Raw genomic sequence first — 23,480 nt, forward strand, 5'->3', positions numbered from 1 at the left:
GTTATGTTGCTTGTATAGTGTTGTTTTGCAATGTACGCCTTGGATATGGTATGGTTGTAGGAAGAAATGATTTTCAAAAAGTAATTTGAGTTTTAGAGTAAACGGTTAGTTTTAAAAGGGTTATGCATAGTACCAGTGAGTCTTTACTAGGAAATGGTTTTCAATTATGAATCATGGAAAGAAGGGAGTTTTTTTTTAAATATTTAGTTATATGCCTTGTGGGAATTGAAGTTGAGAATGAATCTAAATTTAATTCTGGGTTTTACTTGGACAATATTTGTATGTTTCTGATTTGTGATTTCTTTTTGTCATAAGAATTACGTGTGGCTTTATCCCTCACCAAGAGGTACGTAGGTAGCCTAGGGAAAAACCTAGGTGCAGCCGCGAATTTAATTATTTTTTTGGTTGAGTTCGGTTTTGAATTTGTCGGTGGGCCAGAAGCTGATTGAAACTTAGGTGAGATTAAATGCTCGGTTATATTCCGGTTTTACTGAATGGTTGTGGTTAAAATGTGTTTGTGGTTATGACGGGTCTGAAACCCGTTTTGGATTGATGTTGATTTTGGTTGGAGTCTTTAAGAACTTCTTGCGTTTGTGCTTGGTTGGTAGTCTTTGTAAGTTATTTTATTATTTTTCTATTGGTTAAAAGTGTGGGAATCGTTCTAGTTACAGAGGAGACTCTACCGAATTTTCGACAGGAGTCAAACGGTTTATCCTTTTAATTTGGGGTTACATGGCTTTTTCAGTAAAGTGGGTCCGACATCGGGTAGATGTCGGACGGGAAGCAGGGTTCATCACGGATTCCGAGGGAGAATCCAGGGCGGGTCCTGTCAAAAAAATTAAACTAGAGCAACTTCTTCACAATGGCTGGGTAACAGCTTCTTCGTTTGCTAGATGGGTTTTGCTCCCAACGTCTTGACTTGGTGCAGGGGCTTGACGTCCTATTTCTTGGCTTGTTGGATTAACTCTTCCCAACTTAAATCCTAACTCTACAAACCAGAAAGATCAAGATGCAATGAGATAGCATGATTTGAGAATTCTCTTTTCAAAGCAACAAAGGATTTTCGATGGAGTAGAGATGGAAGAGAGGAAGCGTCTTCTTTTTTTCTCATGGAATAGTACGATGAGTCTTATGATTTTATATATTATTTTATTTTTGTTAGGGTGTAGAGATTAGGGTGCGACTGTATCCAAATAGTTCTGATATCATGAAGGGTATTTTAGTCTATGCAAAAGTCCTCTTCCATCCAATTTAGGTTTTTTTTTTCTGAATTTTTGGAGTTATGTGAAACCATTTTGAAACCTGAGGGGTTGTTTGTGTAATTTCAAAGACCTCAGAGGGTTTTGTGAAAACACGAAAAACCTCAAGGGGTGTTAGTATAAATAACTCAAATTTGAGACAATCAGTCGAAGGACTACAAACAAATGAGTTTCATAATTATGCGTATGTTGACACTCATCAAAGGACTAAAAATCAATGTTTAATTTTACAAGAGGGTTGAATGGAATTTTAATCTTATACAAGGACTAAAATTGAAATTATTGAATGTACACAAATTTGGAATTCAAATTTTGTATGTAAACAAATTTGGAATGCCAAGTATTATTATTATTTTGATTAAAAGCGATAGTAATTTTATTGATAACACATAAAAAAGTACAGAGTAGCCACAATGCCGAAAATGAGTACAACATCTCCAGTGATCAAATACAAAAATAAATTAGTTTGATATGGAGAGAATTACGCATACCAGAAAAACCTAAAACCTCCAATTCGGCAGACAAAAGCACATGTACTCAAACCTACAATACAGATCCACCGCGCAACGGTAGTAACGGCAAATTCGCATCGAAAAGTCAAACACTAAATACAAACATCAGCAAACTCATATTGAGTTTCTGAGAGTTATTGTACATACATAAAACATTATTGAATTAAATACAAATATTAAATGACGAAAATGATATGAAGTTTTCAATACTGTTTAAGGAAACTTTTGAACCAATGCGCCGAGAGTTTTGGGTGCCTTTTAAGCCCATCGTTATAATCTACATAGTTGATACCAAATCGAACACTGAATCCCGAATTCCATTCAAAGTCATCTAGCAACGTCCACGGAAAGAATCCCTTCACTTTGACACCATTGCTAAAAGGAAATTAAATATATTAATGTCAATAATATGAATCAATAACTCAAAATCTAAAGCTATACCGTATACATATATATTTAAATATTATAAATGAATTTGTTAATACACTTACTCAATAGAACTTTGAACATAATGAAGGTGGCGTTTGTAGAAGTCAACTCTATGGGTATCATTAAGGGCTTCGGCAAGTGATAATTTCGGATCATTCAACTCATCCACACCTGTACAATATATAATACATTATTATGTAGTCACAAATTTAGACTTTGTACCACTTGTGCGTGTTTTACACCAAAAATATGTGAAACATTGATCATGCAATTACTTAAGGCTAGAAAAAATTACCATTTTCGGTAATGTAAATAATTGGATTGTGATACTTTTTCTTTGTGTAGAGTAAAAGATCTTGAATTCCTTGTGGATAAACATTTAACCATTCCGAAGCACCCTGCACCAAAATTTGAAGATCTTTAGATTTTTAAGAGTCACATTAGTGAGTGCAAAACTATTAATGGTCAAAATCATAAAGGCTTAATCTAGTAATTTGATGTGTACCTTTGGACCGATGAGGACCCCATTACGCTCAGCTGCCACAACACATATGAATATCAGAATCTAATTAGTCTATAAACTTAAATTGCTTGAATTAAATTCTGAATTTGTACTCACATGATTGATTAAAGCCAGCATCTGTTATGTAGCTTGCGTATACCGAGTTATTTTGAGGTGCATCACTTGCATAGTAACCCGTATAGTAATTTAGTCCAAGAAAATCAAATGAACCAATTAGCAACTTGGATTGTTCTTTTGTGAATTTTGGTAATCGGCTTCCGACAAGAGATCGCATGCTTTGCGGATAGTCACCACTTGTCAATGGCTCAGCAAACCTATAAGAATGTAAAAATTTCAAGGATTAACTTGACATTATATTACGTATTGCTCTCTAATAAGTAGTAAATATTATATTCATAAGCAAATTCGAAATACACTTGCCATCCAAACATAAAATCCAAAGCTCGTAATGCAGCATCTTTATTTTCTTTTTCTTCTGTTAGGGGCTCAAACCAATTTGATACCAGTGTTATCCCTATCACTCCATTTTGAGACGCCTGCACAAGAACATTTAGTTTGGTTGTTTTAGAGTCAAAAAAAGGTAAAGTAGTCGCTCTCTTGTTGCAACAAACTAATTAATTGTACCTGGTATCTATTTTTGTACAATTTTACGGCAGCTGCATGAGCAAGGAGCTGGTGGTGTGTTACCAAATATGGTTCAGTAGATGAATCTCCGCCGGTGCAGTTTAGCTGCTGCCAAGTGGAGCATCGTCCCGGCGCATTGTTCCCGATTGCATATCCATTGTAACTGAAGGTATATGGCTCATTCAATGTGCTCCAAAGCTTTACTCGATCACCAAATTCCTTATAACAAAGTTCTACGTAATCTTGAAAATGATTGCTGTATATACACATTTCAGAATGTAAATGTCATAATTGTATTTATTAATTAAATTATCAATACGATTCAAAGGACTAATTTCTTCACTTACACAATATGAGGGCTTAAGAAACCACCATATTCATCTTCTAAAGTTTGGGGAAGATCCCAATGGAAGAGTGTCACAAATGGCTTTAAACCTATAAATAGCATCATCAATAAAAGTGAGTTATAAGTTTGACAAAATGACTTTTCTTTATGAGTGCATGTAACTCTTATTGTATAATTATTGATCATGTAAGGTGGGATGACTCACCATTGCGTAAGAGCTCATTGATGAGATTGTTGTAATATTTGATTCCTTCCTTGTTCACTCCTCCACTTAACTTTCCATCTAATAATTAAAAGAAAACCAGAAAATAAAGATAAGTGCACAAATAACATTTAAACTGAACTTTAAAAAAGTTGGACTATATGTTATCGAACTTGAACTTTGACTTCTATTTAATTTTTGTTTAAAAAAAAATATATTTTTGCTTAAGTTATTTTAATTGAAACAAAAAAAAAAATTGTTATATTATTCGGTAGACAACTTGGACACATTACTTAAGCAAAAACCATGAAGGCAGAAATATTGACGATTGGTCACAAATGTACTTACTTGGTAACAATCTTGACCATGAGATAGAGAATCGATAAGCATCCCACCCAATATTCTTCATAATCCCCACATCTTCCTACAATGCATAACAAAAAAGAAATCAAATAAAAATTATTGACAGCTTATATTTAATGTGATGAGTTTTCTTCATGCTTCAAAATATAATATGTGCACATTGGGTCATGAACCTTATAGCGGTGATATTGATCAACAGTGATATCTCCATTGCTGCGATCGGTTATCTTTTCTGCAATTAATCATAGAAAATTTATTTATTTAGAGCATAAGAGTAAAAGTAGCACAATTTTTATTTTAACTAATTGATGATTTGATTGGACAAACCTGGATATTTGTGGGTGAAGGTATCCCAAATGCTTGGTCCTCTACCACCTTCTTTTGCAGCACCTTCATACTGAAATACACAAGAGACACAATGAGAAAGATGTCAATATTCTTGCATGGATCGATGCTTGGTCTGAATTTGAAAGAAAATCCTAATCAAAACTCAAATTAAAGCCCAGAAAAGGACTTACTTGGTAAGATCCAGAACCTACACCAAATATGAACCCTTCTGGAAAACTGCTCCTATTGAGAGAAGCAGTGTCAAAATGTGTGGGTGGAGCTCTAATATCAGCTTCGCTATTCGTCAAAGCAAAGCCAATTAGTAGCAGTATGCCTAAGAGAAAAGAACGTAATTGCATTGCCATAACTTGAGGTTTTTGTTGTTGTTGTTGGTAATAATCTTGAGAAGTATAAGTTGGCTCTGGCTGGCATGCTGCATGGCCTTTATATAGAGGAGGAAGTACGTGCTGCGCATGAGAATGGTAAACACACATGGGCATTGAATGGGTTTGAGGGGGCAACTACGTAGAATGTCATGCTACAAAGGGAAATGAGTTTGTCTCCCCCCAAAACTCAACTGCTATATTCAAACACGCAATATTATAATATTTGGTGCTAAAAATGAGATTGTGCATCTATTATCTTTGAAACCGTCAAAAGAGTATTAAAAGAGAAAAAGAAAACAAGAAAACGTTGTGAAGACGTTATAACTGCTGAAAGAAAAATAAAGTATCAGATTTTGAAAACCAACCAATGGTACAAGGCACAAAAAAGAAATCACATATATTAGCCGCTAAGTCTGATTGAGTCTCCGTAAACAAAAAAGAAATCACATATATTATGTACAAAAATTTTAACAATCTACTAACTTATAGTGTCAAGAAAATAATGGTCCGTCAAATTCTTTTCAAAATTTGACCCACGCGGTTATTAGGAGACTAAATCAGAATTTGCAGCTACTCACACTGTGATTGAGTATTCATCCAAATATGAAACTTTCCATTTGTACCATGACATTCTACAGAGTTGGCCTCAAGTTATGGCAATGCAATTAGGGTCTTTTCTAATTATCAATTCACTTATTTTCACATTTTCTAATGTTGGATTCATAATTAGATCTAATTATAACAAGGAAGGAATTAAATAATATTTGGTGCGAAAAATGAGATTGTGCATCGATCTATTATCTCTGAAACCGTCAAAAGAGTTTTAAAAGAGAAAAAGAAAACAATAAAACGTTGTGAAGACGTTATAATTGCTGAAAGAAAAATAACGTAATTGCCAAACTCATCTTACATATTTATGGTCAAAGTAAGTATAAGATTTTGTAAACCAACCAATGGTACAAGGCACAAAAAAGAAATCACATATATTAGCTGCTAAATCTGATTGAGTCTCCGTAAACAAAAAAGAAATCACATATATTCAGTGGCGGACCTATTAAGGCGCAAGGAGGTGTAGCAGCACCTCCCCCCGCCGGAAAAACCATTGTAGGTGCTTTAAATTGCCCCTTTGCTCAACTGGCGTACAAATTATCTTATTTCTATTTTCAACATTTAAGTAAATTGAGTAATATAAAAATAAATGAAAGTAAAAGGACAAAGACATTTACTTAAGTTTACAATGTAAATAAGGAAGTACCCCCCATTTGGATTCAAATAAAAATACTAGAAAATCAAATTCCCACCACATCAAAATATGAAAAATCGGTTTTAGTGCAAAATACGATTTAGGCTAAAAATGATGGTTCATTAAGTCTATATATACTTTATACTAAAATCCCATAAAATCAAGTTTTCTTATTTGATGTGTAAGGAATAAAAGCCACCAAAAATTGTCTTGAGAAAATGATTATTCTGAAAAACCATTTTTCATACTTAATCACATATATTAGCCGCTAAGTCTGATTGAGTCTTGTAATAGCCGCTAAGTCTGATTGAGTCTCTGTAAAACAAAAAGAAATCACATATATTATGTACAAAAATTTTAACAATCTACTAACTTAGACTGATTGAGTCTCTGTAAAACAAAAAGAAATCACATATATTATGTACAAAAATTTTAACAATCTACTAACTTAGTCTGGTTGAGTCTCTGTAAAACAAAAAGAAATCACATATATTATGTACAAAAATTTTAACAATCTACTAACTTACAGTGTCAAGAACATAATTGTCCGTCATATTCTTTTCAAAATTTGACCCACGTGGTTAATTAGGAGACTAAATCAGAATTTGCAGCTACTCGTGTTTGACTATTCATCCAAATATGAAACTTTCCATTTGTACCATGACATTCTACAGAGTTGCGCCCTCAACACCCTTCTAATGGCATGCACACATGTGTTTTGCAAAGAAATTTACTTCACCATGCCAACCAGAGTCAATTTATACTTATCAAGATTACCAACAAAAAACATCTAAAGTTATGGCAATGCAATTAGGGTCTTTTCTCTAATTTCTAATTATCAATTCACTTATTTTCTCATTTTCTGATGTTGGATTCATAATTAGATCTAATGATAACAATGAAGGAATTAAATATCAATGAGCTCATTCGCAATAGTGACTCATCCTGCCTTACATGATTAATCATGTAAAGTCATCACTGAAAAGGGGTTTGAAGAGTAACCAAAGGAAAACGGCAAATGGCATTAAAACCATTATTCTCTATCATGGGAAGAAAAATGAGAATTTGTGAAAGATGACTCCTAAAAATATGACTCCTAAAAATCTAAAGATCTTTCACAAATTTGAACCATTAAAACTCGGTGGGAATAATGGAGTTGCACTTACAAATTTGAACCATTAAAACTCGATGGGAATAATGGAGTTGTACTTACAAATATGACTCCTAAAAATCTAAAGATCTTCAAATTTTGGTGCAGGGTGCTTCGGAATGGTTAAATGTTTATCCACGAGGAATTCAAGATCTTTTACTCTACACAAAGAAAAAGTATCACAATCCAATTATTTACATTACCGAAAATGGTAATTTTTTCTAGCCTTAAGTAATTGCATGATCAATGTTTCACATATTTTTGTTGTAAAACACGCACAAGTGGTACAAAGTCTAAATTTATAACTACATAATAATGTATTATATATTGTAGGTGTGGATGTGAGTTGAATGATCCGAAATTATCACTTGTTGAAGCCCTTAATGATACCCATAGAGTTGACTTCTACAATCGCCACCTTCATATGTTCAAAGTTCTATTGAGTAAGTGTATTAACAAATTCATTTATAATATTTAAATATATATGTATACGGTATAGCTTTAGATTTTGAGTTATTGATTCATATTATTGACATTAATATATTTAATTTCCTTTAATTTCTTTTTAGCAATGGTGTCAAAGTGAAGGGATTCTTTCCATGAACGTTGCTAGATGACTTTGAATGGAATTCGGGATTCAGTGTTCAATTTGGTATCACCTATGTAGATTACAACAATGGGCTTAAAAGGCACCCAAAACTCTCGGCACATTGGTTCAAAAGTTTCCTTAAGCAGTATTAAAAACTTCATATCATATTTGTCATTTAATATTTGTATTTAATTCAATAATGTGAATTTTATGTATGTACAATAATATTGGGATTCCAAATTTGTGTACGTACAAAATTTGAATTCCAAATTTGTGTGCATTCAATAATTTCAGTTTTAGTCCTTGTATAAGATTAAAATTCCATTAAACCCTCTTGTAAAATTAAACATTGATTTTTAGTCCTTTGATGAGTGTCAACATATGCATAATTATGAAACTCATTTGTTTGTAGTCTTTTGACTGATTGTCTCGAATTTGAGTTATTTATACTAACACCCCTTGAGGTTTTTTTGTGTTTTCACAAAACCCTCTGAGGGCTTAGAAATTACACAAACACCCCCTCAGGTTTCAAAATGGTTTCACATAACTCCAAAAATAAAAAATAAAAACCTAAAATTGGATGTAAGAGGACTCTTGCATAGACTAAAATACCCTTCATGATATCATAACTGTTTGGATATAGTCGCACCATAATCCCAAAACCCTATCAAAAATAAAATAATAATAAATAAATCATAAGATGCATCGTACTATTCCATGAGAAAAAAATGAAGACGCTTCCTCTCTTCCATATCCTCATCTCTTTCATATTTGCTCCATCATCGAAATCCTTTGTTGCTTTGAAAAGAGAATTCTCAGATCCTGCTATCTTATTGCTCCTTTATCTTTTTGCTTGTAGCGTTAGGATTTAAGTTGGGAGGAGTTAATCCAACAAACCAAGAAATAGGAAGTCAAGGCCCTACTCCAAGTCAAGACATAGTGAGCAAAACCCATGTAGCAAACGAAGAAGCTGGTACTCAGCCATTGTGAAGAAGTTGCTCTAGTTTGATTTTTTTGTTTGAGTTAGGATTGACCTTTTTTAAAAAAAATTTTGTGTGTGTGTGTGATTGGAAACATATTGGAGAAGGCATGGAAGAGATGGAGAGGATGAAGGAAAGCGTCTTTTTTTTTTCCTTGGGGCAAGCAGACAATGCGTGTCTGATGGGTTGGTTTTTTTCTTTTTACTATTTTATTTGTAGTATAATATTGGGTAGAGATTACGGTACAATTCTATCCAAACAGTATTCTAATACCATGAAGGGTATTTTAGTCTATGCAGAAGTATTGTTATATCAGGTTTTAGGTTTTTTTGGATTTTTGGAGTTATGTGAAACCAATTTGAAACACAAGGGGGTGTTTGTGTAATTTCTAGGACCTCAAGAAGTTTTGTGAAAACACGAAAAACCTCATAGGGGTGTTAGGATAAATAACTCCCTAAATTTTCACCTATTTATTTAAAGTCTACTGTGCTTTGACCATTATACCACAGTGACAAAAAATTTGAAATTTAGTGGCCCACTATTTAGAGGCTACAATACTGCTCGAGTCACGAGCGCGTATGTGCAAACTAATCTTTAATCGAACTTGAGGCTCAACTTCAATGACCTTGATTGTCTACTTGTTAGAATCCCATAAAACATCATCCTAACCAAAAAATAATCAATCAAATTGGAAATTATCTAATTATTTAGTTATTATCAAGAATTGAGTCTGTGATGAGAGAGAGGAGGATATTGTTGTAAGCTTTAGATAGAGAAGTTTTTATTCTCTTTGTATTTTTCTTTAACCATGCTTAGATGGGTTAGAGATCATCATAGAGGTTGCCTTTTTTCTTTTTCTTTTATGTCAATCTAGTAATATCATCATTAAATCAGGGCGAGTAACGAATACTAGTTCTAAAAGCACAAGTCTAAAAGACAAATGCAAGCCGCACCCACAAGGAGAAGCTATGGTAGAAGAGAACTTTAACAAGTTCTCCATCCCATACATCAGATCTTAGCCCAAGTGAAAGACAAACCTTGGGTAAGAAGACCGCCACCCTTGAAAGGTGATCCAGACTAGAGGGATACCAGAAAATACTGTGCCTTCCATAGGACGCACGGGCACAATACGAATAACTGCTTTGCTTGGAAAACGCACATCGAAGAACTTGTGAGAGAAGGCCACTGCATGGAGTTCATTGATAAGTAGGCCATCCAGCAGATTGAGGACGCGATACCGCCAAGGAGCCACCCCAGAAGGTCATTGGGATTAACACAATCCTAGTCGACTCTGAGGAGTCTAGGCTGACCAGCAAACAAAAGAAGAGGAAGATCAAACAGGCCACTGTGATCTCCCAAGTTTCAACTAGCCTCACACTGGTAGAAGACGATCCCGTGATCGGCTTCCAAAAGAAAGATTTAATCGGCCTTGATCTACTACACAACGACGCCCTTGTCATCAACATTCAAATCGTTCAAGCCATGGTCGACCGAATCCATGTAGACGAGAGCAGCGCAACCAATATCCTTCAATTGGCAGTCATCCGACAGATGGGCTTAGGACAAAGATCAATGTAAAACCAGCCCTAAGCTCTAAAAGCCTACAGAGGGGGGGGGGGGGGTGATGTAGGCTACAGGTCAAGGACCAACCAATTTAAAAAGTTCTTGTTAATTCATACACACACACATACAAACAATTAAGTGATTAATAAGGTAAGACAATTAACAGCTGAAAGTAAACAACACACAAGAGTTGTTGACCCAGAAAACCCAAGTGGGTAAAAAACTGGGAGCACCAAGCTAGCAGAGATCCAATCCACTCATTAATAAATACAAGAAAATGAAGGAAGACTTAGCTCAATCTATCACCTATAGGCAGCTTCAATCAACCTTTCAGCAAGCACCATTTCTTAATCTCTTAGTAGCAAATCCTCTCAAGAGCACCAAGCTCTAGTTGTATGTAATTTGATGTATGGAGTGAGTTATGGTTTCACAAATTCATCTATCTCAATCATAGAGCATGATTGAGCTAGACGAATGAAACATAAGTGTTGTGATGAATAAACTAGAAGTAATGTATTTGAAGCATAAAGTTTAATTCAACATAACAACTACACAAAAATAGTTTACAGCCGAAATTTTGTAAATGTATACTTGGAGAAGTTTATATGTATACTATCAATCGTATACTCTTAAGTAACATATACTAGCTGAAACAATTATAAAGATTGAAGTAAGGAAAAAGCAGCCAATCATTAAAGATTTAAGGTCATCTTGGGGAAGCACTTATGTGAATGCAATCATTCTCATAACCCTCAAGAGTGAGAGTTGTTGGCTGAAGGAAAAAACTCTTTTCAGAGTTTTTCCACCCACTCGGTTTTCATGTCCAGCATATATCTAGAGAGAAGGCATAAGACATTTTATTAAAAATGCATGAGTTCAAGCTCTCCTAGGAAGTCTGTCTGGAAGAATATATATAGAGCTTTTGACCAAACACTTTGTTACCAAGCCACAGACTTTGAGCAAGGGAGTGTTTCAAGACCACAAAAGAATAAAGAAAGTTTTATTCCTTTTGTAGACAAAGTGAGCTGTCAAGTTTAGGGAATGAAACAGAAGGCATGTGTTTGTCATTTTAATAAACCCAAGGAGCCGCACTTTGAATCAAGGTATGAAGAGTGGAATTAAAAAAATAGTTTATAACCCATCACTTGGAGAAGGTGGTAGACAAGAAGATAACAACCAAGAGGTATGGGTTTAAAACTAATAAACAAATGAAAAGCTTGAATCTTTTAGAAAACAAAACCGTTTGAGAGTAAGTAAATTATTCTCACGTGTTTGTCAGCCTTTTTGGAAGGGAAGGAATTAAAAAATCGTTAAAGCTGAAATAAAGAGAAATGTTGCAGCAAACAGGCAAAATTGAAAGTTGGATCAATACACGTGAACATGTATTAATCCAGTGAAAATGCATATGAGTTTTACCTTTGGCAGCAACTTGAGGACTGGGATGATCTTCAATCTATTTCAGTCTTAACCTCTAATCTATCTTAGAAACTAAGAATTAATACAATGGTTTTGTGAAATTACAAGAGAAGAGCCAAACTTAAAAATACAATCCTTATAATCAATAAATCAGCCAGGTCGCTAACCGGCTCAATGGCACAACAACAGTTACCGTGGGCACGATAGATCTCGATGTCTACAACGACATTCAGGGCAGACATGTAATCAGCTCGCAAACATTCATGGTTATTGATGAAGTCTCTCCCTACAACGACATTCTGGGCAGACTATTGATTGACAAGATCAACGTCATCACCTCCGCCACACATCAGAAAATCCATTACCTAATCCCTGGGAGCGGTGTCGGTCAGATCAACAGCGATGGCGAGGAAATGCTCAGCTCAAGGGCTGAAGAGAAGCAAGCAAACACTGTTCCTCCTTGTGAATCAGGCAGATCTGAAGGGAGTAGAACAAGCAGATGAGAAAGCAGATCCCGTTCCTAGCAACCGAGCAAGCCTGAAGAGGATGTCGAGCTAGTACCCCTTGATCTTGACAAGCTAGAGAGAAAAGCGCGGATTCGCTCGCACCTAAGCCAGGAGGAGAAGGCTGAGCTTACAGCCTTCCTCTAAAACAACAAAGGCATATTTGCATGGTCATCATCCGACATGCTAGGCATCGATCCCTAGATCATCTGTCATCGCCTACACGTCAACCAAACTATCAAGCCTATAACTCAGAAGAGACTCAACTTCGCTATCGAGCGGGTTGCCATCATTGAGGCCGAAATCGACAAGCTCCTAGCTGCCGGTTTCATTGAAGAAGTCTCTTACGCAGAATGGCTGGCAAACATTGTTTTAGTAGCATAGAAAGATAAGGGTTTGTGGAGAGTTTGCGTCGACTACACCGATCTCAACAAGGCATGCCATAAAGACAACTTTCCACTGCCAAGAATTGATCAGCTCATCGATTCAACTTTCGGCAATCAACTGCTAAGCTTCATGGAGACATACTTCGGCTACAATCAAATCATGATGCATGAAGATGACAAGGAAAAGACCTCATTCATCATTGAAAGGGGTACATACTACTACAAAGTCATGCCCTTTGGGCAAAGACCTACAAAAGGCTAGTAAATAAAATTTTCGAGGAGCAAATCGGCAAGACTATGGAGGTCTTCATAGACGACTTGCTAGTCAAAGCTCCCCAGCGAGCAGACCACATCAAAAACTTTGCCGAGGCATTCAGCCTACTCTGAAAATACAACATCAAGTTGAACCCAAGCAAATGCACATTTAGAGTCTCATTCAGTTGATTCCTGAGATATTTGGTCATCCAAAGAGGAATTCAGGCACATCCGAATCAAATCAAGGCTATACTCAACATGAAGTTACCTGCCATAACAAAGGAGATACAAAGTCTAACGGGTAGAGCAGCAGCTCTCAACCGATTTCTCTCGAGATCTACCGACAAGTGCAGGCCATTCTTCAAAGCCTTGAAGAAAGGGTAAAAGGACAAGTGTAACGAAGAGTGCGAAGTAGCCTTTCAGAGCTTGAAGGCCTACCTCACTTCACCTCCCCTACTCTCAAAATCGATACCGAGCGAAGACTTGTTCATCTACTTGGCAATGTCCGACTCAGCTATTAGCTCAGCTCTCATCCGAGAAGAGCGGGAGGCGCAACATTCGGTATTTTACACTTCAAAAGCTCTTCTCGACCCAGAGACTCGCTATCCAAATATGGAGAAGCTCATTTTTTTGCTTGTGGTTTCTGCTAGAAAACTAAGGCCCTACTATCAAGCTCACCGGATAATTATCATGACAGAATTTCCTTTAAGATAGATCTTCCACAGCCCCGACGCTACTTAGCGACTCATTAAATGGGCTATCGAACTTAATCAATATGACCTCCTCTACCGACTGAAGACTGCTATAAAAGCTCAGGCTTTAGCATATTTTGTTGTAGAGTTTACTCTGACATCCGAAAAAGAGAATCTGGTCACAAAAAATAAGGAAATTTTGAGAGCCGGCGACACCTGCCCCGCCGATCCCCACCTGCCTAACGACATGTGGCAGCTGCACCTACACAGAGCAACAAATCACAATGGAGTGGGGACAGGCGTCGTCATAATCACCCCAGAAGGAACTTTGTTGGAATAAGCCATCATATTAGACTTTCCTGCTTCAAACAACGAGGCAGAATATGCGGCATTGCTTGTCGGACTGCGCCTGCAAAAGAACTGTCAATCAAGAGATTGGCGATATTCTTAGACTCCCAGCTAATCACGAATCAAGCCTCAGGCGAGTACATGGCAAAACATCCAAGAATGATCCAGTACCTAGACAAAGTCCAAGAACTTTTGAAAGAATTCCCTACTTTTCACCATCCAACAAGTTCCACGAGCAGAGAACCCTCATGCAGATGCATTGGCAAGCCTAGGATCAGTGCTGGACATCTAGTTCAGGCGCTTCATCCTGGTCGAACATCTTGACCGGCCAAGCATAGAAGAAATAAAGCTAATCGACTCAATGCATATCGATGAAGACCTCAGCTGGCAAGACCCCATCATCGACTACTTGGTGAATGGAAATCTGCCAACAGAGAAGTCCGAGGCCATGAAGGTCCAGTAAAAATCCACAAGATACTACATGTAAGGAAACAAGCTCATCTGCAGATCATTCTCCAGCCCTCATCTCACCTGCATAAAATACCTTAAAACACTTGAGGTCCAGAAGGCTCTAAACATAGGCTATTTCTGGCCTACCATGCGCCATGAGTCCACTGAATATGTCAAGAGATGTGATCACTGTCAGATGTACAAACCGATTCCTAACCTGACTGCTGAAGTCTACCATCTGCATAACAGTTCGTGGCGTTTCATGCAATGGGCCATCGACTTAGTGGGACCCATGCCAACGGCACCTGCTAGGAAAGAAATGATGATCGTCACCACTAGAGCAACTTCTTCGCAATGGTTGAGTACCAGCTTCTTCGTTTGCTACATGGGTTTTGCTCCCAATGTCTTGACTTGGTGCAGGGGCTTGACGTCCTATTTCTTGGCGTGTTGGATTAACTCCTCCCAACTTAAATCCTAACTCTACAAAGCAAAAAGATCAAGGTGCAATGAGATAACATGATTTGAGAATTCTCTTTTCAAAGCAACAAAGGATTTTCGACAATGGAGCAGAGATGGAAGAGAGGAAACATCTCCTTTTTTTCTCATTGGAATAGTACGATGCGTCTTATGATATTTTTTTTTTGTTGTTATTAGGGTTTAGAGATTAGGGTGCGACTGTATCCAAACAGTTATGATATCATGAAGGGTATTTTAGTCTATGCAAAAGTCCTCTTCCATCCAATTTTAGGTTTTTTTTTCTGGATTTTTGGAGTTATGTGAAACCATTTTGGAACCTGAGGGGGTGTTTGTGTAATTTCAAAGACCTCAGAGGGTTTTGTGAAAACATGAAAAATATCAAGTGGTGTTAGTATAAATAACTCAAATTTGAGACAATCAGTCGAAGGACTACAAACAAATGAGTTTCATAATTATGCGTATGTTGACACTCATCAAAGGACTATAAATCAATGTTTAATTTTACTAGGGAGTTGAATGGAATTTTAATCTTATACAAGGACTAAAATTGAAATTATTAAATGTACACAAATTTGGAATTCTAATTTTGTATGTATACAAATTTGGAATCCCTATATTATTGTACATAAATAAAATTCACATTATTGAATTAAATGACGAATATGATATGAAGTTTTCAATACTGCTTAAGGAAACTTTTGAACCAATGTGCCGAGAGTTTTGGGTGCCTTTTAAGCATATCATTGTAATCTACATAGGTGATACCAAATCGAACAGTGAATCCTGAACTCCATTCAAAGTCGTCTAGCAACGTCCACGGAAAGAATCCCTTCACTTTGACACCATTGCTAAAAAGAAATTAAAGGACATTAAATATTTAATGTCAATAATATGAATCAATAACTCAAAATCTAAGGCTATACCATATACATATATAGCCCTATATTTAAATATTATAAATGAATTTGTTAATACACTTACTCAATAGAACTTTGAACATAGTAAAGGTGGCGATTGTAGTAGTCAACTCTATTGGTATCATTAAGGGCTTCGGCAAGTGATAATTTCGGATCATTCAACTCATCCACACCTACAATATATAATACATTATTATGTAGTCACAAATTTAGACTTTGTACCACTTGTGCGTGTTTTACACCAAAAATATGTGAAACATTGATCATGCAATTACTTAAGGCTAGAAAAAATTACCATTTTCGGTAATGTAAATAATTGGATTGTGATACTTTTTCTTTGTGTAGAGTAAAAGCTCTTGAATTCCTCGTGGATAAACATTTAACCATTCCGAAGCACCTTGCACCAAAATTTGAATATCTTTAGATTTTTAGGAGTCACATTTGTAGGTGCAAAATGATTAATGGTCGAAATCATAAGGGGTTAATCTAGTAATTTGATGTGTGCCTTTGGTTCGATGGAGACCCCATTACGCTCAACTGCCACAACACATATGAATATCAGAATCTAATTAGTCTATAAACTTAAATTGCTTGAATTAAATTCTCAATTTGTACTCACATGAAAGTTTAACGTCAGCATATGTTGTGTAGCTTGCGTATACCGAGTTATTTTGAGGTGCATCACTTGCATAGATACCCGTATAGTAATTTAGTCCAAGAAAATCAAATGAACCAATTAGCAACTTGGATTGTTCTTTCGTGAATTTTGGTAATCAGTTTCCGACAAGAGATCGCATGCTTTGCGGATAGTCACCACTGGTCAATGGCTCAGCAAACCTATAAGAAAGTAAAAATTTCAAGGATTAACTTGACATTATATTATGTATTGCTCGCTAGTAAGTAGTAAATATTATATTCATAATAAAATTCGAAATACACTTGCCATCGGAACATAAAATCCAAAGCTCGTAATGCAGCATTTTTATTTTCTTTTTCTTCCAATAAGGGCTCAAACCAAAATGACACCAGTATTATCCCTATCACTCCATTTTGAGACGCCTGCACAATAACATCTAGTTTGTTTGTTTTAGAGGCACAAAAAGGTAAAGTAGTCGCTCTCTTTTTGCAACAAACGAATTAATTGTACCTGGCATCTATTTTTGTACAATTTTACAGCAGCTGCATGAGCAAGGAGCTGGTGGTGTGTTACCAAATATGGTTCAGTAGATGAATCTCCGCCGGTGCAGTTTAGCTGCTGCCAAGTGGAGCATCGTCCCGGAGCATAGGACCCGATTGCATAACCATTGTAACTGAAGGTATATGGCTCATTCAGTGTGATCCAATGCTTTACTCGATCACCAAATTCCTTATAACAAAGTTCTGCGTAATCTTGAAAATGATTGCTGTATATACACATTTCAGAATGTAAATGTCATAATTGTATTTATTAATTAAATTATCAATATGATTCAAAGGACTAATTTCTTCACTTACACAATATGAGGGCTTAAGAAACCACCATATTCATCTTCTAAAGTTTGGGGAAGATCCCAATGGAAGAGTGTCACAAATGGCGTTAAACCTATAAATAGCATCATCAATAAAAGCGTGTTATAAGTTTGACAAAATGACTCTTTTTTATGAGTGCATGTAACTCTTATTGTATAAATTATTGATCATGTAAGGTAGGATGACTCACCATTGCGTAAGAGCTCATTGATGAGATTGTGATAATATTTGATTCCTTCCTTGTTCACTCCTCCACTTAACTTTCCATCTAATAATTAAAACAAAACCAAAAAACAAAGAAATAAGTGCACCAATACCTTTTAAACTGAACTTTAAAAAAGTTGGACTATATGTTATCGAACTTGAACTTCGACTTCTATTTAATTTATGTTTGAAAAAAAAAATTATTTTTGCTTAAGTTATTTCGATTAAGTATTTTAATTGAAACAAAAAAAGTTTGTTATATTATTCAGTAGACAACTTGGACACATTACTTAAGCGAAATCCATGAAGGCAGAAATATTGACGATTGGTCACAAATGAACTTATTTGGTAGCAATCTTGACCATGAGATCAAGAATCGGTAAGCATCCCACCCCATATTCTTCATAATCCCCACATCTTCCTACAGTGCATAACAAAAAAGAAATTAGATAAAAATTATCGGGAGCTTATCTTCAATGTGATGAGTTTTCTTCATGCTTCAAAATTTAATATGTCCACATTGGGTCATGAACCTTATAGCGGTGATATTGATCAACAGTGATATCTCCATTGCTGCTATCGTTAATCTTTTATGCAATTTGTTTGTACCATATATGATCCTCCACTCATCCATTGACATGTGGATCGCTTAAACTCCCCAAATGCCCAAAGGCTCCGAACAATCGGTATCGGCTACCGATGATATTGTCTCAAAGCAGCAAAAGATCGCTACAGGCCCAACATAGCCTACAATCGGTATCCCTTACCGATTCTGCAGAATCAACCTCGAAGCACCCGCCCGAAATATCTAAGGACTCGTGTCAACCTCATAAGGCCCTCCCACGAGTCCCACATCGAAATTAAGTACTAAGAGCATACGAAATGCCCTTTATAAATAGGTCCTTCCACTACAATACAGAGGTAAGACTTTTCAGCTTGACTTTTATACTTTTATATGGTCAACAGTAAGAGCTCTTAGAAACAAACTTACTTTGGCATCGGAGGGTCTTAGGCTGGTTCCACACCGGTTCCATAGACCTCACGAGTCTCAACTCTCTTCTATTCAGGATCTGCATCCAAGGACAAGAAGAATCTGCATCTATCATTCAATCGATCTGCTTGATCGTCCTCAACACTTGTAAGTTGCACTCATCTCTATCTGTTCAGTTTTAGTGCCAACACAATTAGTGATAGAAAATTTATTTATTTAGAGCATAAGAGTAAAAAAAGAAAAAGAAAAAAGGATTAATAGTCAACCTTTTGTCACTAACTAATTGGTATTGGTGACAATTGAATGGTTGGTCAATGCTTTTGTTTACTTATCACTATTATTTGTGACTAATCTCTCACATTTTAATATTTTGGTGACAGTTGATTTAAATATAATAAATATGAAACTAATTATTGTGATTAACACCGAAACAGTAATTTTTCATGACTAATATTTGATTAGAGCCTTGCTAATAATTGTAATCCAATAAAATATTCGGTGGATTAGCCACCTCTCGTTCTCTCTCCTCAACCTCTCGTCGACTACTACGCCTCAAACAAATCGAAACTTACCCCTTTTCTTTTGTAAGCTCTTCTCTCCCAAAACAACCCAGCAACCCCTTTCTCGTCTGATTTTCTTTTTAGATCCGGTGGTTTTCACCCCAATCCCTCCATTTTTTTCTGGCTATCTCCTTGCTTTTGACAGAGTTGTTATCTCCCAGTTTTTCTAGGGCGTTTCTTTGGCTCTGGGCGGTCCTTTTAGTTCAAATCTCAAATCTGAGATCTTATATCTCAGATCTGAGAGCTGGAGTAGGACTTGCTTCAGTCATGGCTTTCCTTGTATTTTGTTTTCTGTATAAGCTTTTTTTTCTACTTTTTTATATATTAATATATTCTTTGATATTCTGTGATGCAGGAAGATCAAGTTCTGCAGGGGCGGTGGAATTGCTAGAGGCGCCTCTATTCCCTGGTCCTTTTAAATTTTTTTTTATTTTATTAATATACTCTTTGTAATTCGCCTTTTCTATGGGGGTTTTACTAAAACACCCAAAATGGGGGCTGAAATTATAAAAAAACCAAACACCCAAAACACTTTATAAACACACCCAAAACCCATCATTACACACACTCAAAACTCATTTATAAACACACCCAAAAAATATACAATTGTTGATTTTGGGGTTGATTTTGGGTGTGTTTCTATGTTTAAATAGTGTGTGGGTTTTTTTATAAATACATGCTTAGGATTGGGTTTATTTATAATAATCTACTTTTCTATTTCTAAGTTGTAAAGATGTTGTTTTATCTGGGTTGGGGTTATTCATTTAGATGAGTACAAGATTTCCATTTTCGTAGATTTTATTTTATTTTATTTTGATTAATGATTAGATCCCTTCACCATAGACCGATGAATGGTTGATGCTACCAACTACAAAAGAAGAGGGTGAGGTTGTAATTCCTGAAGCTTGGATATCTACTAACTTAGCTAATTGCAATTTGGATATATATATATATATATATATATATATATAATAGCTTAACTTCTAGCATTTGGGACTCTTTTCTTTCTTTCTTTGTCATTTCGATTTACTTACAGGGATGGAGGACACTTCAATTGCAGGGATTGCATCATTCGTTTGTATGTTCGGATCAGAGGAGCGCTTGGATTAGATAGTACTAGCTATAGGTCTTCTTAGGCGTGTATGTATTATTGTTTGTAGAGGATTGTACTAATTTTTTATTTATTAGGAAAATATTGTACTACTTAATTACCATCATGTATCAATTGAATATTTATATTTAATTAAATAATAATATTAGAGGCCTTTTTTACACATGAAGTGCATTACCAAGGAAATATTATTATTATCTTATCAGAAAAAATGGAATTACTGTTATTATGCCATTAAAGTATATCAAATGGAAATTGTAATTATTTAAAACATATATAATTCAGAAAATTAATAAACTAATTAAAGATGAAAATAATAATAAAATATAAGTATAAAGGTCACTGAAAAGTCAACATATTGTTTGTCACATTCTTTATTAATGGAGACAAAGACTAATAGTAACCCCACAAATCTCATCAATTGGAAATTTGTAACTGCTTGGTTACTAAAGCCTTTAGTTACTAATAAAGGTGACTATTGCTGATTTTTCATCAATTCGAAATTTGTAACTGCTTGGTTACTAAAGCCTTTAGTTACTAATAAAGGTGGCTATTGCTGATTTTTTTTGTAGTGCACGATTTTGTTATTTTAACTAATTGATTATTTGATTGGACAAACCTGGATATTTGTGGGTGAAGGTATCCCAAATGCTTGGTCCTCTACCACCTTCTTTTGCAGCACCTTCATACTGAAATACACAAGAGACACAATAAAGAAGATGTCAATATTCTTGCATGGATCGATGCTTGGTCTGAATTTGAAAGAAAACACTAATCAAAACTTGAATTAAAGCCCAGAAAAGGACTTACTTGGTAAGCTCCATAATTTACACCAAATATGAACCCTTCTGTAAAAATGCTCCTATTGAGAGAAGCAGTGTCAAAATGTGTGGGTGGAGCTCTAATATCAGCTTCGCTATTTGTGAAAGCAAAGCCAATTAGTAGCAGTATGCCTAAGAGAAAAGAACGTAATTGCATTGCCATAACTTGAGGTATTTTTTTCGTTGTTGGTAATAATCTTGAGAAGTATAAGTTGGCTCGGGCTGGCACACGCTGCATGGCCTTTATATAGAGGAGGAAGTACGTGCTGCGCATGAGACCCTTAAAGAAACAACCACCCCCCCCCCCCCCCCCCCCCCCCCAGAACTTAACTGCTATATTCAAACTGTGAAAAGAAATTGGACACAGAATTGTTTTCTTCACAATGTAAATTTGTAGATTGTTTAAATTCTTGGGCATAATATGTGATTGATGATATTGTTGTAATATTTGATTCCTACCTTACATCTTTATAGTCAAAGTAGTGACATTATAACCGTTGAAAGAAAAATAACGTAATTGACAAAGTAATGGCATTGTCACTTCTTATTGGACTCTAAATATGCAAAGGATGAGTTTTCCACCTACGCTAGCTAGAGACTTGTTCCAGCACATCTGCAAATTATTATCAGTTCTTCACGTTCTTCTTTCCTCTAGAATTGAAACTTACCTTTCGATAATCATTTTTTAAATATTTTTTGAAATCTCCTAGAATTTTATATGGAATCAGTGTTATTATTAATTTTGACATGCATCCACATGTAGAATGAATTTATTTTGTTAAAAGTGATTTTGGTCCTTGTAGTTTACCACTTTTATCACTAAGGCCCCTGTAGTTTCAATTCTAAGCAATGCAAGGACAATCCTTAATTTGTTGTCAAATTACTCTAATATGAAAGGGCATTTCTCTCTCTCTCTCTCTCTCTCTCTCTCTCTCTCTCTCTCTCTCTCTCTCTCTCTCTCTTCTCTCTCTCTCTCTCTCTCTCTCTGTGTTTGGCTGGGGAATGGTTGTGGAGGAGATGTAAGATTGGACCGAAATACCCCTCTATATTAGAGTAATTTGACAAAAAAATTGGGCATTGTCCTTGAATTGCTTAGAATTCAAACTACAAGGACAAAATTGATCAAATTGAAACTACAGGGGCCTTAGTGGTAAAAGTGGTAAACTAAAAGGCCCAAAAATGACTTTTTCCCTTTTGTTAATGTGAAAATTTTAAATGCTAAAGCACCAGTAGAAGATGGACAGTGCGCCTCCGTAGTAATCCATGTGTTCGGCTTCTTTGTTTTTCTTTGTTTAAAGCACAAATTCTCTATTGTCTGCAATTCTTCTTCTCATATTGTTGTCTCTTTTTCTCTTTTCATATTCCATCTCAATTTCACATCTTACCATTATGTACTGAAACATTTGAAATTCTCTTTCTTATTTTTTGGATGCCTAGATTTCTGCGTAATTCAATATAAAATCAAACATCATGACTCGAATCACTTAAGATATTTTTGTCTTCGTTAAGATCAATACTCTGAAACATTGTGGCCTGTTGCTTGCTTTCGCATCATCACTCTAAGGTTTTGGTTTTTTTATTTATTGCTCCTTTGTCTTTTAGACTCGTGCTTTTGTAACTGGTATTCGTTCCTCGCCCTGGTTTAATGATGATATTATCAGATTGACCAAAAAAAAAAAAGGGGGGGGGGGGGGGGGGGGGGAGGGGGAAACCTCTATGATGATCTCTAACCCATCTAAGGGCTGGTTTGGGGTTGCTTAACTTAAAAAATAAGCTGCTTTGAAAAAAAGTTTTGGAGATTTGGGTGTTTTGTAAAAACAAATCCAAGCTGCTTATTTAATAAGTTGCTGTCATTCAAAGCTGAAAAACAGAAGCAGGTGGGGAGCTACTTCTGAAATCTGCTGCCAGGAGAAGCATGCGGAGGCTTAAATGAAACTTTCAAATTGCCCATACTACCCTTATCTCTTTTAACAAATGACACGCTATATCCTATCTTTTTCTCGATCAAACCCTATGAATCTCATTCTGCAGACTCCCATTTTCTTCTTCATTCCTTTTTCTATTCGTCGTCTGCAACAAATCCCACCCAAGCTCCAACCACAACCACAACCTCCCTTTTCTATTCTTCGTCTGCAACAAACCCCACCCAATTTCCAACCACAACCACAACCTCTGACCATGGGTTGTAGATGACGACGATGACAGACAAGCACTGATGGCAGACGACGATGATAGCGATGACAGACGACGAAGACTCCACAGCTTGGACTGTAGACGACAATGAACCATGCAAGGAGGACGACCTCCCTGGATCGTGACCGTATGGGATGTGGCTGTGTTATGG

At 35.9% G+C, this 23,480-nt stretch overlaps 1 protein-coding gene and 1 pseudogene across 1 annotated transcript; both read right to left on the reverse strand.

Annotated features, from left to right (window-relative positions):
- Window positions 1-1,652: 1,652 nt before the first annotated feature.
- On the reverse strand, window positions 1,653-5,079 carry LOC110764044 (beta-glucosidase 12-like). Its single transcript, XM_021966949.2, has 13 exons — window positions 4,777-5,079; window positions 4,586-4,655; window positions 4,432-4,490; window positions 4,244-4,319; window positions 3,899-3,976; window positions 3,695-3,782; window positions 3,348-3,603; window positions 3,144-3,259; window positions 2,820-3,037; window positions 2,706-2,737; window positions 2,496-2,598; window positions 2,263-2,371; window positions 1,653-2,146 (listed from the first exon to the last, which is right to left on the reverse strand). Exons 1-13 carry the CDS (start codon window positions 5,077-5,079, stop codon window positions 1,975-1,977), a joined length of 1,680 nt encoding a protein of 559 aa, XP_021822641.2. The 3' UTR covers window positions 1,653-1,974.
- Window positions 5,080-15,699: 10,620 nt separating this feature from the next.
- Window positions 15,700-21,316, reverse strand: LOC110764042 (beta-glucosidase 12-like; annotated as a pseudogene).
- Between the last annotated feature and the right edge of the window lie 2,164 nt (window positions 21,317-23,480).

This window comes from Prunus avium, chromosome 2, assembly GCF_965620075.1.
Source record: "Prunus avium chromosome 2, drPruAviu1.hap1.1, whole genome shotgun sequence".
Lineage (NCBI taxonomy): Eukaryota > Viridiplantae > Streptophyta > Magnoliopsida > Rosales > Rosaceae > Prunus > Prunus avium.

Coding starts and splice junctions, on each gene's coding strand:
- LOC110764044 (XM_021966949.2), bottom strand. CDS start 5,079: ATGTGTGTTTACCATTCTCATGCGCAGCACGTACTTCCTCCTCTATAT. Junction 3,977..4,243: donor ATGGTCAAGATTGTTACCAA/GTAAGTACATTT, acceptor TTTAATTATTAG/ATGGAAAGTTAAGTGGAGGA. Junction 3,038..3,143: donor TTGGATTTTATGTTTGGATG/GCAAGTGTATTT, acceptor ACATTCTTATAG/GTTTGCTGAGCCATTGACAA.